The 19,489-nt window shown below is 35.9% G+C and overlaps 1 protein-coding gene across 9 annotated transcripts in view; it reads left to right on the forward strand.

Annotated features, from left to right (window-relative positions):
- Positions 1 to 19,489, forward strand: part of DMD (dystrophin) — a 922,945-nt gene that overhangs the window by 16,674 nt on the left and 886,782 nt on the right. For all 9 annotated transcript variants that reach the window (XM_032679549.1, XM_032679551.1, XM_032679556.1 and 6 more), the window contains one exon: positions 15,252 to 15,313. In XM_032679549.1, coding sequence (XP_032535440.1) covers positions 15,252 to 15,313 — 62 coding nt within the window. Of the gene's footprint in view, positions 1 to 15,251; positions 15,314 to 19,489 lie in introns of those variants that run through there.

The raw sequence follows: 19,489 nt of genomic DNA on the forward strand, positions 1-19,489 counted from the left end.
ATGTGTAAAAATTTTAAAAACTTTGTGAATGAAAATGAATGTCTCACAACTTACAGTTCTGTCTTACAGTGTTACTGCATTTCCATAGAGACGTATTTCCATTTACTGTCATAATTTGTTTTCCTATGTGTAAATCCTTACTTTGTCTTGAAGATAATTTAATCCAATTACAGTACAGTCAGCTTTAAAATTTTGTTTTCATATTTCTTCTGTATCCTACTTCTTCCCCTGTCTCAATGAATAGTTCTTTCAATATATTTGCTGTTAGCACTGAAGATTATTTTCTCATGACCACACCTAGCTTCATGGGGAAATAGGAAATGTCAATCAGATTCTCTCACTGTTTAAGTTAGTAACCAGGCTCACTTTGCTAAGTCCAAAAGTTCAGTCTCTGTTCTGGGTAGTTCCTTATCATGTGTAAAACCTAGCAGGGGGCAAATATCTTCATCATATTCTATTAAATACAGTCTGCATGCCTGATTATATGAACAAACACAGTTTAGAAGCTATCTTAAACTTTCTTCATGTTTTGAGTATAACATTTGGTTGGAACGTAAATAATTTCAAAAGCATGAGTTTTTTATGCGCAGCGGTCTCCTTAACTGTTAAACAATTTAATATGGAGAACTGTGTATTACCAAAGTCCTTTCTCCATTCAAGACTAAACTGTGAGCAGAGGAAAAATGTTCAAGACCTGAAATTCACTCCATTTCCTTATTACTGGGAAAATAAAAGAGAAATTGAGAGAATTTTAAGAGTTCCATTTATATTGGTTGAAATATGACAGTCATGTCAATTTGACCTTTGTAAGTTACTTTTTATTAATTATAAATGCTTTCCATGTTAGTTTTATTAATCTAACTGGCTGCTGCATGATTTTCTACTTCTTCCATTATAAGAATGGCAGTATTTTTAATTTCCAAAACTGCTATTTAGTTGCAAACTCCCTGGGATCTGCTGTGATGTTAGGTGGAGCCTGAATGTCATAGAAGTATTGTTTCTGATGGCTAATCAGATATCCAAGTGATTTAACCTCTGTATGTCATTGTCATCAAGCTGATGATGCTGATGAAGAATGCCTGACAATTAGTGATGTAAAAATACCAAAATAACATAGACACTATTTATGTGGTTGCTAAGTTAGTTGTTAGGCGTTGCAAATATTAGAGGAGTAGCCAACTTATTCCTCACTTCTCAAAATTCTCAGAAATATACTTTCTTTTTGGTTCTTGTGTTGGCCAAAGAATATTTCTTTTGTGAGTTGAGTAAAAGGAGCAAAATACAGAAGCCATTCTAATTTTCTTAATCCTGGTGCTCACTGAATTAGCCTAAAAGTCCAAATCTAGCAATGCTGTGAAACAAGAATCCATTACGTGGTAGATAATACCTTGCAGCTTCTGGGTATTAGTAATTAGTCTTTACTGAAGACTAATTCAGACTACTGAACACTGCCTCAGGATACTTGTGTTTAGATTCATCTGAATACCTTTCCACCATTAAATTTTATAAATCCTCTTTTATCCTTTTCCACATTTGTCCCAAGGATTTAGTATGCTCAGGAGTTCCACAGTGTGATAGTGAGCGGGTGACCAGATTCAAATTTTGGAGTGTGAAACCACAAAAAACTCTAAAGACTGTGCACAGGAGGTGAAATATTAATAAATAAATGGAGAAGTATGAAGACAAATGGGAATTATACATGATTTGAGCAGGGAAAGGGGAAGTATGTTTTCTGTTGTGTTCACATTGAACTGTTTTGTACAGTGCTATCTTGAACTTCCTGAGAATTAATGGGTAAAAATTTTTTTTTGATCCATTCTAAACCATCATGCTTTAATTTCAGTGAGTTTCCCTGGTTCATGTACAAGTTTTTAGTATCTGTCAAGGCCACAGTGTAACAGTTTCAGCCTCTTGAGTAAGAATTTATCTGGAGTCTTTGCATTTGGATCCTCATTTCTTCCCTGTTACCTTACTAGGAGAGGAAACCATAAATTTTTGCATTATATATTTTTGCATTTGTTTAACACATATTTTGAGTTTCTACTTAAAATACTATTTTTGGTGTGTTCTTACTGAGAAGCTGTTGCTTTAGACTGACCATTGGAAAAACTTACTATGCAATACATAAATGCAGCAAGAGTTAGGTCCCCTTCTTATGCACATAATTCTGGTTTCTGCAAAACTAAAGCCTTGTCAAACAAAGAATATGCAGAAGAAGTTGTTTGCCATGTGCATGCATTATATGGTATTCCTGTTCCCACCTCATTTTGCCATTGTTCAATGAAATATTTATGCTGAACTTACCAAAGGTATGACAGTTCCCTCATAAAATACATGTGTTCTCTTCTTAGCTTTTTTTGTCTTTTTATGCATGTTATAAATTGAAGAAATGTAGTTGTCTTGGAAAGCAGCCATGAAATCCTAATCAATTTCCAAGTTTGATTTCAAAGGCTTAGAACACCTAATTATTCTTATCTGACTTCAGTAGCATTCATGCATGCTCAAATCTTTCAAATTTTGATACATGCAATTTTTTATGCTTTTGTTATTACTTTAATAAAAATGCTGATATGTCTCAATATAAGCATATGCGAACAAAGTGGCAAAACTACTTCCTAGGGATAATCAATATTTCCAAAACTGAAACTTCTGTGATGCACATTTTGAACACTGTGATGTAAACTGGGAGACTCCGGGATGCATAGAGAAAGAGAAGTTGTCTGGACCATTATGTCACTATATGAAGGGAAATATTTTACTGGGGTCTGATAGGAGTTTGGGGTCCCAGGCCGAGGAGAGTGGAAGGAACTGTCTTTTTTTTTCCCTTCCTTCCCTTCCTCTGTTGGCTTGTGAGTTTTCTACCCTGAATATTTTCAACTGGTCTTTTGTACAGTCCTCCAAGATAGAAGCCAAACATGAAATTCCAGTATCTATTCACTTCTATTTCTCTATTAGGATGGATGTGACCAAAATATGTATGCAGATTGATTAAGGTGCCTCTAAAAGGCATTAGGCTACAAAGAAAATTACTCTTCTTTCTGTTGCAAAAACATTGGAATAGAATGACAGTATGTTTCTTCAATGTAGTTTATGATCCTGTGAAATGTCACACTTGCCTTGAGTTGTCTAGACTGGAAAAGAACAACTGTAAAAAGAATGACAAATAGAGGGTTTTTGTCTTTTTCTGTGCTGAATCTATATTAAGGAAACACAGCTCCTCTCAGTAGAGCTGATGAGTTGGCACTGAATTGAAATAAAAATCAATGTTTATAATAGGTAGCTGTCCTAACATCAATAATAATATTTCTTAATCTTCACTTAATGTTATAGATATGAAATCCTTCATTGCAAGCAGTTCTGAATGATGTATGAAATGAGAAAAAAACTCGATCAATACACAGAATACATACAGGCAACAAATATAGTAGTTATCTAAAATGTTCATGTCTAGTACAGTCAGAAAATCGTAGTTTGAGTTAGGAGGGCATGAGATCTGCAAGATTTAAATAGAATTTGTTATTGTAAATAATCCTGTAAATTGCTCAGACAATGCCCACTTAATGAGAAGATGAACAGTACTCATGTTTAAATCTAATTTTAACAAATATTTCACTAGTGCTTCAAATATTCTAAAGTGGAGTAATAATTTCAGGGACATGTTACAAAATCTAATGATGTTACCTTTCTAAAAATTGCTCCCAAGATAAATTTAAGATGTTGTGCTTTGTCCTCTTGTGTGGATGAACAATGTGTCCAGCCCCAAACTGAGTATTTAAACTTAACAAATCCCAATGTGCTAATGTCAGGTAGATGGTTTTTGCATGCTTACGACTTTCAGTTAGTTCCTTAGACAACTTAAAAATAATCTGAGAAGTATCTGCAGAGTTGTAAGCAATATGTTTAACAACATATAGCAAAGCATGTTGTACTATAGATACTAAAATGTTCTTAAGTGGGACCTACACTTGACTGCTTAAAAAGAAATACATCCTGTACTTCCTCTGTATGTCACAGGCTGCCTACTTCTGAATGCAGTACTTAATAGACAGATATTGGACCAAAACTCAATGCTATTGTGTAACTTGATAGACAAGGATGGCACCTCACCCTAAGTGCTTCTTTTGTCTTCAGCAGTGTAATTTCTACAGCTTATGTCTGTTCTGTATGATGATAGTTTTTCCCCATGTGTTTCTGGGGAAAAACACAGCTGGAACTATTGGTGGCTCTGGGCACGTTGCTCAGTTCTAACTTTAATACTTTGTCTTAAAAATTCTAAAAAGTGCATTTTCTTTGTAATGGTTGTCACCACGTGTGGATGAAGACAAACTGATTTCTATTATGCTCTCATTTTTCAGTATCTTAGAGACGAAAGAGGCAAACAACATCCCCCCTTCTTCCAATTTGAATGTTTTTTTCTTTGTGTTAGGAACTAAACATGTCACTTCCCAACTAAAGCTGTTAAATGAAAAATAGAAGCCTCAGAAAGAAGCTAAAAGAAGAACAGTCTACAGTAAACATTGTGGCTGTTTGCAAGGTGTTACTTTTGAATTTCTGTGCAGAAATTCAGTGAATTTCAGGAACACTAGACATTATAGGGGGTAAAGGGGGCACATTTAACATGCCTTGTAATCCAGGTTTTCTGTGAAGTGATGGTATTTAGGTTTTTATCTAATTTGTGTTAACCTTCATCTGTACAAAACAGGAGTTTTCCCAAATGTGCGGTAATATTAGGCAATCATGTTCTAATGTGTATTTCTGAAAATTTAAGATCCTTCAGCCAGTCATACAATTGAGCCACTACAAACAGTACAAGTAGCTGTGAAATGGGAAGGGCTTTAGGAGAATTAAATTTTACCATATTAACTTCCCCCCCTTTCCAATTATCAGTATCAACAGGGGCTTTTGAAATGCTTTGTCTTACTCTCTGACTATCCTTCCTTTTCTCTCCTTGAGAGAGGAGGATGCTTGGGGATGGTGAGAGGATGCCAAGAGACCTGACAACATGCAATCTGTAATAAAAAAATGCAATCTGTGAATTAAATAAATCAGAACTTTGATTCATATACATTTATCGTTCCTTTGTCTACTTCAGGTGAGATGAAAACAGGAGTGGAAAACACAGTTCACTTACCTTTAATTTAGACAGTGTTCTTAGGGGCATGTTTTCTTTCTTTCAAAGCTTTGCAAAAGTTGTATAATAAGGAGAAGCCTAATTGTGGGCCAGTAGATGCTATTAGCTTTACAATGACAGTATCTTCACTGTTAGAACAGGGGGTGTGTGTTGTAAACAATTGCATATTAACACCTTGGTCTTACTAATTGCAAACTTCTCTGATACATTCTCTGATGTCTCAGTGGCAGCTTCTCCTAATTAACTCAGATACTAATTGGGTCAGATGAAATAAAGTAGACAGCAGTCAGTCAAGCAGACTAGAACAGCCTGTTCTCTAATTGCTTTTGACAGAGGAACAAAAAAGGAACTTGAAATATTATGGAGTAGTGCTGTCCACCATGGTGTACTTAGCATGGTTGTTTGTAATGAATATTTTAATACAAACTGAAACAAATCTTGGCCTTTCACATGTGGTTAACCCATCCTTCTCTGTGTTCTGCACTTGTGTGACATCAATTTGGAGTGTCTGTGACCATGTAAAGCATTTGCCTGACTTTTTTTTCATAGGAGCAAATCAGAAAATCTGGGACAAAATACATAAAAATCACAGCGGTTCAAAGCTTTGCAACTATGCATCACTAGGTGGCATTTGCTGAAAACAGAACAGCAATTTCATTTTCACATCAGAAGCTTGTGTGAAACACTAGGTATGACTGTCATGTGTAAGACTCTGATTACCTGTTTTAAATCATGATGCTTTCAGCTTCACTTATTATTAGTTGCAAGTCTATAGTTCAGAAAGTTTGTGGGCTCCTATTTTGCCTTTTTTATGTGTGATGCTCTGACTGGCTCATGAATGTACACTGTCATCCTTAGTCCTTGGTCCTCTATTGCTCATATTTGAACAGAAATAGAAACCTAGATGGTAAAAATTTCCAGCTAAGGAAGGACACACTCGGTCCAACAGTAAACATTTATCTTCTGTTTTCTGAACAAAACAAAAGTAATTGTGTATTTTTCATAAAGGTTATAAATATGAAAATTATGAGTAATTTTGTCTTGTTACATAACCTTTACTTTTTTTCTTTCTAATAATTATTCTCTGTTATAATAGTGTTTCCCATGCAGTGTCTCTGCCACACCTTACTGTGATATGGTCCACTGATAACTAAGTGCTGATCTCCCTTCCAAGGTTTAAAAAACCACAAACAAATGAAAAAAACACAAGAACCTATAGCCCCTGTCCCCTGAAAAATAAACTTCAGTGTTGGCCACAGCTTTCCTCCTCACTGTGCACGTAACTCTCCTGGTGAAAACCATAAAGGCCAGAGCCGTTTGAAGTTTTTCCAAAACAAGTTTCCTGTTTTGGGGGGATTTTTTTTTTTGTGACATCGCTGAAACAAAGGAGCTGCCAGTGCTGCTGTTTTCTGGTCTGTAACTTTTCCCACAGCAGTGACAGGGACATTTATAATGCTGGGGTTCTCTCGGAGCCGGCTGTGTAACAGCAGCCAAGGTGAGAGCGCTCGCTTTCACTTTGAGTTAGTTTCAGCAATTCTCAGATCCTCGGTACAGAGGAGTAACAGTGCTTGTTACGGGTGCACTAAAGGTGCTGTGTACACAAACCAATTTTATTAGTCTTTAACTGATGAGGGTTTTCTGGGTGCTGGCTGTAGGATAGGGCTGGCAGAGGGACTGCTGCTGCTGCCATGTGGCTGGCTTGGGCCTATCGATGTGTCCGAACGCTGCCGTCCTTCCTGGGCAAGGAGCAGAGTATGGAAACACATATGTGCTCCGAGGAGGAAAAAAAGGCTGATACTGGTTCTCTCTGTCTTCAGATAATGATTCACATTTTCTCTGGGAAGGAACAAAATTGGCTTAAAAGAAAGAACCTCCAAAGTCACTTCAGTCAAGATGTATTTAATCAGTTTACCACGTCTAGTCACTCCTTCAAAGATGTTATATGTTTGGTTTCTTTTTCAAATGTCAGTTAGATTCTACCCTTTTGTCCAAGTCAGACCAACAACCAAAGAGTCTGAGCTACAAATATTGCTTCCTTACTTGGAGCACAATGTGATTTCTGCTAACCAACCTCATAAGTCGTTAGCTGTTTTTGGGAGATGAAAGGATCAAAGTATCTCTCATCAGCTGTGGTAAAAATTTCAGGTTGGGGCTGTGGAGTTGCAATAGGTTTTATATATAAAAATAATAACGGTAGTAGTAAATCAAATGTGGCAAAAAGCATTTCTGTTGATTTTATGTAGCATCACATGATGTATTAGCAGCATTTGACTTCTGCTTCTCTAATCTGTAAACAAGAACAGGAAAAAAAATTCTGCTCAAATGAATCCATCAAGAAAATTAAGGTATTTTCCCCAAATATACTCATTTGACAAGATGAAGATAGTTTTGATCAACTCCTAGTTTTCTTTCACATTTTGGTAATGTTGGTAACCTTCCCCTTTTTTTTTTTAATTTAGTACATTTTATAGCATTAAGGAGACTTATCCTGTAGATGGATTTTGTTGCTTTTAGCAACAACACAAAAATACTCTTTAATCATCCTCATTGGTATTTTTTCAAGGTACTTGGACATACTGGCAACATGATTTCATTGGTATCTGACTGCCAAAAATTTGATAATACAGTTAAAACATAATATTCTGCAAGTTCCAGAAAGCTGCAGTGGTTTCAGCTTGTACAGCACTTCTAAGTACCATGGGCGTTTAAGTGAAGACAAACATATTACCTCATTTTTAAGATTTAATGTATGATCCACAGTATTCAGAAAATACTGTTATAACAATGGTATGATGCTAAAATAGCATGAGCTTTCACTAATATGTTATCAAGCCTGCTTTTCATTTGTCAATATATGTGTATGACATTGAAAAAGAGAGAAAAAGGGGACACTGCTTATACACAGGTGAATATCCAAATGAATTATCATATATTCCCATGTAAAGATAATAAGCTGGACTCCTTTTGAAGGACTAGCTTCTCAGGCAGAGATAGGTTAGTTCTTTAATTTTGAGAATTGATTTATCTTTTGCAGAGAAATCTGGTGTATTGAAACACTGGGGCTTTTTAGGTTGCATATTAGGATTGATTTCCCTTTGGGAAAAATGTACTGAATCCAAAGTAATTCCTGGTTAGAAAATAATAATAAAAAACCCCCAACTACCAAAAACAGTTAAGCTTGTGTTTGCGAAGCTGTCAATAACAGAGACCAGAGTATTTTTGGTAGACTCTGGTTCAAAATTCTTTCAAGCCCTTATCCTTGAAAGCCTAAGGCAGGGGTGGGTCCCCAGCACTTAAGAGAGGTGTCCTGGCAATCAGTGTCATGTAGATATAAATGGGAAATGAAAGCACTGATAATCTGTTTCCATGCCCTTATCCTCCTGATGACAAGAGGCATGAAATCAGGGCCCTCTTTCAAAGCATGCTTACCTTCCATACAAAATCAAGTGGAAAAAGTTCTAGGAAGCTTTTCAAGGGGAAAAAAGTGGATTTTTTTTTCTTTTTTGTTCATTGATGCTTTCTCTACCTTTTTTTTTTTTTTTTTCCCCAACCTATACAGTTAAGTCATTGGCTACTTCACTGAAGAGCCAGTCAGCAAGAAGACAAAGGCCATCCAATTGGGCACTTTAGGAAAGTTATTCTCTATTTGCCATTCTGCTCCTTCCTCCTGGGTCAAATCCATAGCCATGGAGAAGTACAATCAGTTCCCAAAGTGTATCTGTGTGTGGTAGACCAGAGGAGGATTAGGCCATATACTGGGAATACCATTACCAATGTATGAATTGGAGCTGAATACCCCATGTTGTGTATACTTTAAATGTTCTGGAAATGTGAACTGAAATTCTGCTTCTTTTCTTCTCTTTTTAAATTTCACTGGAATTGTGCTCCTGCTTTTCTTCTTGGGAGTCACGTCTGCCACAATTTATTTGGAGAAAAGGGTTGAGAAATGGTGGGGGGATGGTAGGGGATGGTTAACAAACGTGACAGATTACATGATTTTGTTCAGATTTAAATCTATGTATACATTACACAGCTGCCCATTATTTTTTTAGGAATCATATGTAGCTTGTTTGCATTATCCTGGTACTTTTGGATGCTAGTCAGATCTTTTTGACTAAGCTGCACATGCTCCAGTAGTTCTTTTGTTCAGACTCACTGCTTCCCTGCATATGATCTAGCTACCAGATATCATCCCTTTTTTCTTTCCAGAAAGGAAGTATTTATCTCTGCCTTTTCCCATCCCACTCCTACTTTTCCATATGTCTTTTTCCCTTCCCCCCCCCCTCCCCCAAGGCAGGGTAAAGGTATTTACTTCCCTTTCTCTCTTCCACCCCACCGCTTCCTCATCTTTCTGTTTGTTTGGTTGTTTGTTGTTGTTTTCTTTTTTTTCGTCTTTCCTTCTGTTTCAGGCTGGTACTCTGTTATGTTATCTATCCTTTGTGCTGCTTCTGCTGCTTTTCTACACATGACATCCATACTGGCCCAGAAAAGCACTCTGTAGTTTTTTCCCTAAATAGCTAATTAGTCAAAGTTAGGTCAGAAGACTGGGACCTTATATAAACACTTGCAATGCCGTAAAGAATTTTAAAATAAGAAAAGTCAAGAAGTAGTTTCCCTTAAACATTTATAATGAGAGAATAATTCCAAATAACATAATGAACTGAGAAAAGTAAAAGGTTTTCTCAGCCTGGGGTTCAGTCTAGGCCAGGTAGTTCAGTAGTTCAATCTGCTACACCAATCTGTCAGTAGAACTTTTGTAGATTGGGTCTTAAAGCCATCCTCTTATTTGTCCCCTGACCACTGAATGGATCCCCTCTCTCTGAATTCCTGTATTTGAAGGAGATGGAGGGGAGCAGAGTTGATATTAGGTCTTTTTGGTTAGTGATACACCTGCTCATTTCCTACATTTGCCTTAAATATTACCAAATTTATCTCAAAAAATTTTGGTATACTATTTCTCAGAGGATTTAGTTGTACTTTTTAAAAAAAATCTATATTAATGAGAGTTCTGAGTCCCATTTCTGCTGAGCTTCTGAATAGCTTCATCAGTGTTTTAAAAAGCCTGAGATGGTCTGATTATGGTGTTTGACTCTGGTGCCACAGTAAAGTCTCAAGGGGTAGCACAGGGAACAAGGAGTTTTAACAATATTCAGATTAAGGGAACACACTGCTCATCAGTGTATTTAAAGAAGATGGATAAAGAACTGTATGTTCCATATTGCCTTACATGAGCAATAGACTTAAATTCATTGGCTGTCTGTCAAAGCAGTCTGTTGTATTTCCTGTCAGCTTGTGAATGTCTTGTATGACCTCAATGACTAAAAATCAAAGCTAGTCCACTCAAATATAATTCAGTCATTCTCTTGCATTGATTTCTTTTTTTCCCCTCAGATAAGCAAGAATGGGAAGGGAACATTTCTCAGCAGTTGTAGTTACTGGCAGAGTATTGTAACAATGTGCTGGAAATCTCTAAGAATAGTGAGTCAATGGAGCCAGAGTATCAATAATGTGACTGTCTGTGGCCTCTTTTGTTCCTCGTGTTCCCACCATTCCTGGTACTCACTCCCACTCACTGAAGAAAACCCTGACCTTTTCTCAATCTGCATTGTTTGGCTGCTAGAAAATCAAATAACAATTTTGATGGGTTTATTCTCTAAAGTGCAGTGTTTCAATGAACTTGCTGTTGCCACGAATGAGGGAATTGACACCTGCCTTAACAGCATTGTTTCAAAGTTTTCAGCAGTATATGAGAATTTTTTTTCTCTTACTTGCTCATAGTTCCTGGTAGACAAAATATAGCTATTCAATTATTGTTTAACCCAGCTCAGAGCAACACTGTGTAACAAAAAAAGATAAATCCCCTTCTTTCCTGTTTGTGTTTCCACCTGTGATGGGACTGCTGGTTGAAGGCTGCATAAAATCTTCTGTCACACAGCTAAGCCTCCTGTCACTGTCTGTCTCTGCAGTGATTCAAATACTCTACACACATTATGTCACATCTTTTTTGACACCTTAATAACAATGGGTTTTTTGTTGTTTATTTAAAATTAAACTTTGTAATCTGAGGATATGGCTTATTTCCTGTACCCCTCGTGTACCAGTAAACTTTTTTTTAATGTCTTCTAATTTTCAAAAATGGCCTGTACTTACTCTAGAGGAGAATTTCCTAAGCCACTTGTGTCATAAACCACTACCCAGATCTGTGGAAAGCAGAAGATGCAGTCTTGATGTTGTAATCTGTAAGAAGAGAGACCATCGAATCTGCATCCTTGGAGATAATAAAAACCATACATGGTCCTGGACATCTGCTCCAAATGACCCTCCTTGACTGGGGGGTTGAACCTGGAGGTCCCTTATGGCCTTGGCCATTCTCTGAGTCTGTGAAACAAATACTAATTTGGGTGTGTCAAGAGTAAGAGAGGATGAAGATCCTCTAAAAAAGGAGGGAATGATGCACCAAAGTGTGCAAATTTCCTTCTCCCTGCTACATGTTTTCTGTGGCAGAGTGGCTTTTATCATACAAATGGAATGATATAGTGACATGTGTAGTGTGTTTCTGAACCTTGGTTTATTTTACAATCTGCTTGGTATTTGTCAGCTCAAATTGTTTGAAAGTATTACTTTTTAATGACTTGTTAATGTTCTTTTAGGTTTTCAGTATCTAAAACATAGCAGATATTTGAAATAGTTTTTTTTCCTAATGCCATTTTTTATTTAATATGTTTGTTGTTATTTATGGAAGTGGAGACTGGGAAAATAAGTGTAGTAATAAGTGTAGTTTACTAGAGTTGACAACATAATGTTAGGGGTTTCTTATGGAAAATAGAAGGAAATCACATTGGAGTGGTAGGTTGCAAACATGAGCTGTAAAGTATTTAGGAAAGTTGTAAGGTGACCATTTGCCATTAATAATAGCATCTTAGTTCTGTTAAATCCTGATTGTTCCTAAGCATTCTTCAGAGTACCATTTGTCTCTTTTGCCTTTTCCACCTGGTTAAATCTCAGAACTGTCCTTTATGAGATGATTAGCTTCATAAATACTGCACTTTCTTTCCTGGCCATAATTTCTTATGAGGCCTAACCTGGAATAATACTTCTAAAGCGAAATGCGCAGTTAGCTAATCTGAGAGGTTTGCATTAACAGTTGCAAATCTGGATGTTCATCCTACCAGATATCAGAACTGTAAGTCGCATTTGTGAATGTGTTCTAATTAAAACACGATCTCTTCAAGTACAAGTAGTACTACAGGCTGTAGGGCATGAAAATCAGGTAAATCTCACTGGTCAGTATCTCTGTTTTTCTGGAAGGCTTTCTATAGAGCTCAGAGCATTAATTTTCTGAGTTGACAACCTATAGAGAGGAGCTTAATCCTGTTCCACTCAGTGTCCATTATTTCATCATTCTGAGAAAAGCATTTCTGCTGTGGGAAGAGATCACATTATTAGTGCAATAAAGGAATTGGGGGTCCATGCAGTGTTTCATGTTTAGATTGAATCCTAAGAGAGACAGTACACTGTTTTGCAATTCTTTCAGTTTGAAAGAAAAGAAATAAACATATTCTATTACACTTGAACAGGTGAAGGAATTACCTGCCTAGCCATTTGATTATTCTTATTGGCTCACAGTAAAAACACCTGCAAGGACATTCATTGGCTCACTGCTGAAGGAGCTCTTATAAACACAGCATTATGAAAGTGGCAGATGAATGTTCTTGGCACATTTCTGCAGCACCTAGACAAATGTCATTCAGCATGCGCGTCTAGCATTCAATCCATAAATCTGGGTTAGGAGAACATCCTTTTTTAAAAAAATCATGTTTACAATGGGGAAATCGTGCCATGCATAAGCAAAAGATTGATTCTTTTTTAGGTTAGGACGCTGTCACTATCAAATTGCTGTGGTATGACTTGTCAAAGCAAGCATCTAGAGATAAAAGTGCTTGCAATGATCTCTGTATAAAAATAACAGCAGTGGAACAGATTTGTGTTTACAAAGGTAGAAGAGCATCGGCTGAACTTTGAAGAAGTTTCAGACATTCAGATTGTGGGTTTGACTCTCATTTTTCTCAGGACACACAGTTTTTTATTAGCTCAGTGGACAAGAATTAAAGTAGTTAAAGTACTTGCATATATCTTTGTGAAAAAACCAACCAACCAACCAAAAAAACCCAAAGAAACCCACTCTGTTACTAAATATGCTATTACAGCTGCCTGAGGTGGAAAAACAGAAGTCTGAACAGTTTGAAAGAGACATTTTTGCCTCTTTCCATTTCCCTACTAAATACCACATATTGTTCTTCGACCCTACTTTAAGGTTGCATTTGGCAGTTTTAGCAGAGATGATTAAACAGAAATAGCTATTTATATGTAATATTGTATATGAAATTGCTGAAGAAGTTTATAATACAACATCAAATTGAATATGTATCTTCCACCAACAAAATGCATCCTCCTTCTCTCACCTTCTGTGTACTGCACATGGCTGGAATGAGACAAAAGTCATATAATAAACAAGTTACTAACAGTCAACAAAGAGGGAGGTGTTGCTTGTGGGGAAAAATAAATTTTTTAACAGCTTTAGCATCATGTATTACCAAAAGCATGTATCTCCTTCACAAGCTGTTGCTTTTAGATGAGTTTCTAACTATTCAAGTACCGCTTTCAGCCAAAGGATGAAGCAGGGAGCAGCATTATTTGGTGTAAACAGCAGTAGAACTCTAAAAAGTTTATTGTAGCAAATACTCATATTATTGGCAGAATGATTATACTGCATGTTTTCTAATGGAAGTTCCAGTTGTACTATTGTATTGTCAAGCTTTTCACTCATGATCATCTGAACACAATTAGAATATACTCCTTCATATACAGTAGTTCTTTATAATGAAATAGAAACTTTGCAAACTCTAGTATTTTGTTCATGAGTATATTGTATCTTTGAGACTGGAAAACATTCTTGAGGAAGGATATTTTTAAAGTGCTACTGAGTTGAGGTTTTAAGAAAAAAAAGATAGATTTGTCTTGTCATGGCTTCTTGGAAGGGTGGAGGGAGGGAAAGCAAAGTACATAATTAATGCCGTGCATTTCTCATGTAGCTCATCCATACCTGCCTTTCAAATTCATCTGTATCCATTAACATTATTAATTGCTGACCATTTCAGATGGGAATTTAATGTCCCTTTTTATTTAAGAAGTGTGGAGAATTTTACTGCAAATCAAAAGGCTGCATTGAGTGAACTTTATTTTAGTATAAGCATTCTGCACCCTTTTCCATATATGCCCTTTAATTCTAGTTTGGTTGATTTTGTTTTGTCAAAGAAAGAGGTCTGTTCTTTGTATTTCAGGGATGATGCCTAATAGTTCTTTTTGAGCAAATGCTTATGAAAAGCATTAGTTTGAAAGCATCTTTCTTTTCCAAACTCTGTAATATATGTCAGAATTATACCTTTGTTTGTCCAGATCCATTCAGCATCAAGACTGTACTTGTAACTTATATATAACCAAGGCCTAAGATAATCATCTCCATCTACAAAGTTTTCATATTAAAAAATTTAGGAAGAATTTTGTGTATGGCTGAACAAATTTAGGTATTTTTTTCTTTCTCCACTGGAGGGAAAATATATAACAATTTCTGACAGATAAATAGTTGCAAGTCAGAAAAGACATAAGGTATGGCTGCCAATGGAGAACTATTATGGTGGTCCAGAAGGCTTCCTCAAGTAATTTGATAAAGTTGTTGTTTCAAGTATTTTTCTAAAACTGCTACAGAAGAGTTTCCTGATGCCAAAACCATTGGATGACATTTGGGTTTTTTCATACCTGTATTAAATTAAAATTTAGAATGGGATATTTCAGGTCCTACTGCAATATATTCTCTTCTAGAGGGAAAGACACCACAGGATGGGTCAGATGGACCATGAAGGGTCCAAATGAAGGGGACCTATGGACTTTCAAACTATGTTGATGTGATTGGCAAGGACAGAATACATCCAAATAACTGTCCTGAAGGTGTTTGAAGTATCATCAGTAGCTTTACAACAAACCAAGACTGAAACATTAATCAGCAATATTGTACTATTTTGTTGAATAAATCTAATGAAGTGCTTTACTTTTTTTCTGGCAGATGAACGGGAAGATGTTCAAAAGAAAACTTTCACAAAATGGATAAATGCACAGTTTGCTAAGGTAATTTATTTATTTATGTATTTACTGACCAAAATATCTTTTGTATCTTTAAAAGAAACAAAAACAAATTCCAAATATTCCTCTGTTGAGGCTTAATTTTCAGCATAACATTTAAAAGTGTCAGGTATTGGTGAAGGCAGTTGACTGACTTATTATAAAAAATGTCGAATTTTTTGGACATCCAATCCTTTGATTTCAGTAGAGGTTGAAATGTAATAAGCCATCCTTCTTTCAAAATGTTCTCTGCCTCAATGTATTTGTCTTTTCTCAAAATAGTGATGCATATGTATTACTGTTTGTTGGGGTCCTTTGTTATGTCCCTAATAGGCAGAGGATTTTCCTCTTTAGCCTTGTCTTTTTTTGTTTCTAATTGCAAATACAAGTTTAATAAAACTAGATGAATTGCAGAGGAGAAAGGTTGAAGATAAGAGGTGTGATCCAGTTACCAAATTATGAAAGTCAATTATAATATGTTTTGAAATAGTTATTTTTGAGAATGGTAAAGATTATAAATGTACTGGGGAAAAAAAAAGACAGAATAACTAATTTATTTAAAGCATGTCCTTCTGGCAGCATGCAAGCATTTTATCTTTAACACACAGGAAAAATTTAACTTATACTATTAATTTGATGATTTTTTTTTTTTTAAATTCCTGGAGGATAATTATTCAGCTGTATTTACCAGTAATAAAACAAATCAATCCCACAATTTATCATTTTATCTGGTAATAGCTAACAATGAAATAGTAGCTGTGATATATCTTTTGCTTAATCCGGCTTTTAATTGTGTCCCATCTGATTCTATGCATTAAAAAAGAGGAGTAAAATAATCTAAATACAACCACTATAATGTTGAAAAACATGCTCAGCAGTGGTTTAGTCCAACAGGCAGTCCCACAGGGCTTTTCCATGGTCTAGAACATTTTCTAATAACTATTCAAGTGATTTAGACAGCACATATTTGTGCTCAGCATCTTTACAGCAGAGACATCCAGCAATTTGGAGGACTGGATCAGGATGAAATACAATCTTGAACAAATGCTCTCAAACTGATTGATGAATTACAAGACAACTGTGAAGTATTATATTTAGGACAGCAGTAAAACGTATGCATACAAAAGTGGGGATAGTTGGGCTGGCAATAATAAAGCAAAGAAAAGCTCTGGGAAGTGTTTTGAATCACAAACAAAATGAATCAGCAGCAGGGTACCATTGCAAAAAAAGAAAAAAAAAGCAACTTTTTTATGGCTCTGATAATGGAAGTGTTTTAGAGAAGGTGAAAGATGTAATTATTTTCTTTTACTTGACAACAGTGAGATTTTTAGCTTGAGTAATTTATAATCTTAGTGTTCCATAAATGAAAAAATAGCCCCAGCACCATCATCTGATACAACCTAATTTGAAATGTGTTACCAGTTAGGCCTTGTTATGGTCACAGAAATAGTTATGGAAAATGAAGAGTAACTGTTGCTCCTATATCTAAAGAAAATGTCATGTTCCTAGAGCATTGTTTTCTCAGAAATGATTGGTTTATGGAATAGAAAAGCTTGCAATTACAAAGAAACTTGGACCAAGTTGCTGAAGAACAAAAAGAATTATATAGGGTTTAGAAAATACGACCTATCAGCAGATGCTTTTAATGGTAGGCTTGACTCGGTCATCTGAATGATCTAGAGGCCTTTTCTCCAATTCTAATACAGTGAAATGTACTTTAATGGTGTTTTAGCTACTTTTTACTTGAGTTTTATAAGTAATACTTTTAGTTGCATGTGAAAATGCATTCCTAAACATACTGGAGAAATAGTGATTTCCCTCTATTTCATTTGGACTCTGAAGAAAACCTTCTAAACACTATGTTTCAAGAGTTTCTTTACCTCAAGGATCACCTGTGTTTTGGACAAAATCATCTTATTTCAACAATCAATCAGTCAAAAAGCTCTTGATCTTTAAATCTTGGAGAAATTACTCTTGCCCTACAAAACTGTTACAGATAACACCAGAATACTTGGTCTGATTGGAAATCATGTATTTCTGGTGAGTTTAGTAATACCTGTTGTCTGGCTGCCTGTGTGGTGCCCTGCCTTCAGTGCAGTCACACACTGTGCAGGCTTTATTTCTTTAGGGTTTTTAGGAGGTCCTGCTGTAATATGAATGAACACAGTTAAGAGCTGTATGCTGTCCCAGGAGAGTGTTTCTCCCTCTTCTAATGACCAAGATGTTTTCAGAGAGGTGGTCTTCAAAACATGGAAGTGGATCTCCATGTGAAATTTAAAATTTATCCCTCTTCTTCTGCTGACTTGTTTTCAGTGGTTCAAATCCATCTCTGTTTCTAGATGTGGAATTGATTTCAGTTAACAGGCAACTCCTTGTTAGTGATTTCTCATCATCGTCAGCTTTGTAAAAGTGCTAAATTAATTACTTTCATTGTAGAATTAGCTTTTATTCACTCCTATGTAGTTCTAGAGGTCTTGAGTGGATTAGCCTATGGAGTTGCAATTAAGATAGAGGAATTTATTACATCACTCATTTCTCTTATTTGTGAATACTGAAATCCAGATTGTTAATTAACTGTAAAATATTTAGGACTGAATGAAATTGTGTTAGACAATTCTCACATGTCCACCACCCTCCATAGCTAAAAATCCTGTGCTTATACAGTCAAAATAAAAGCTTAGTTCTAAATGTTCTAAATTTTCATTTGTGTTGCATCTGTAGTGCATTGCCTCCCAAAGACCTGCATAAATTTCCTAAAAATTCAGTGTCTAGAGCACTTGTGTCTCAGTGCATTTATTCTCAGAGTAAGCTTTCAAAGCACTCAGATTTGCAAGTTGTTTCACATGACTTGTGGTGCAAATAAAAATAATGCTTTCTAATTTATGTATCACCAGCATAACTTAAGAACCCACATAATATTTTTTACGTGTGTGGGAAAACTATTGTTCAAATCACAGGCCTGGAGAGAAGTACTATTCCTTTTTCTGGCCATGCACACAGTGACATTTTAGTTGGATCATGTGTAGCTACTTCTGACTCAGATGCCTTGAGTTCGACAATGAACTCTGCTACTTCTCAGCTGTGGAGTCAAGTTCCTAACACGAAATCCATACAAAACTTTCAACCACACCATCTTGAAAGTTTTCTGTCTGTGATGTTCAGAACGTGGAAACCTTTGCAGTGCTACCAAAACTCTGTGAAATCTGCTAGGGAAATCCAGCAGAACTCTCAGCAAGATTACAATTGCCATGGGTGATGCTGTGTCTCTCTAGACATTTTTTTTTAGCAGGTTGATTGGGGTGCTCTAAATGGAAAAACTGAGGAAAATACATTTTGCTGGTCCCTCTTACAGCTTCTCGAAAGAGCAGGTTTCTGTCTAATTCTTACTTCTGTTACTAGCCAGAAAATGGATTATGCATAAAATCTGTGCTTTGAAGATTAGAGTATGCAACTCATCTATAAGCAAATCATCAACATTTCAGTAGGAAAGCCAAAAGTTGGCTTTCAATATTTGTGAGATAAAACATTTAGTAAATTTAAAGTGTAGGAGAAATGGGAGAAGGTAATCCAAGAGACCTTTGTGTTTTCCCCGTTCTAATCCTAGACATGGTGTATGACTTTGTTTAGTGATACCTTCTTAGTTTACCATCTAAATGGCAGGCAATAAGTTGCAAAGCAATTTTTAAAATGTGGAACATAATACTTTAATATCGTTTTATTAATAAAGAGCTTTTGTCTGTCCTCAGAAGAAGTTTATTTATAAAATAATGAAATTCTGCAGGGTGCACATAATGATAGCAAAGGAAGGTATTGTAACCTAGTTTTTAATAATAGTACTGTAATTTGAGCTGTCACAAGAGATACAGCTAGTCCTGGCTATGATATTTTTTGCTCAGATATCAACTTTTAAAATTTGATATAACTGAAATCCTGAACTACGTGTTTTGGGAGAATGTAAATATATCACAGTCCCTCAAGTGTAGCAGCTCTCTGCTGGAACTTTGAAACAGCCACAACAATTATGTTAACAGTGCCTCTACCCCATTGTAAATGGGTTTATATTCTTCACTGGTTAAAAATTTTTTATTGTTTGTTGCATAATAGACTTCAAAACAGAAAGTGCTACTGAAGATGGAAATATTCTTTACTTGCATGTATAAAAGAGCTTGTATATGCCAATTA

The sequence above is a fragment of the Chiroxiphia lanceolata genome, chromosome 2 (assembly GCF_009829145.1).
Source record: "Chiroxiphia lanceolata isolate bChiLan1 chromosome 2, bChiLan1.pri, whole genome shotgun sequence".
NCBI classification, from domain to species: domain Eukaryota; kingdom Metazoa; phylum Chordata; class Aves; order Passeriformes; family Pipridae; genus Chiroxiphia; species Chiroxiphia lanceolata.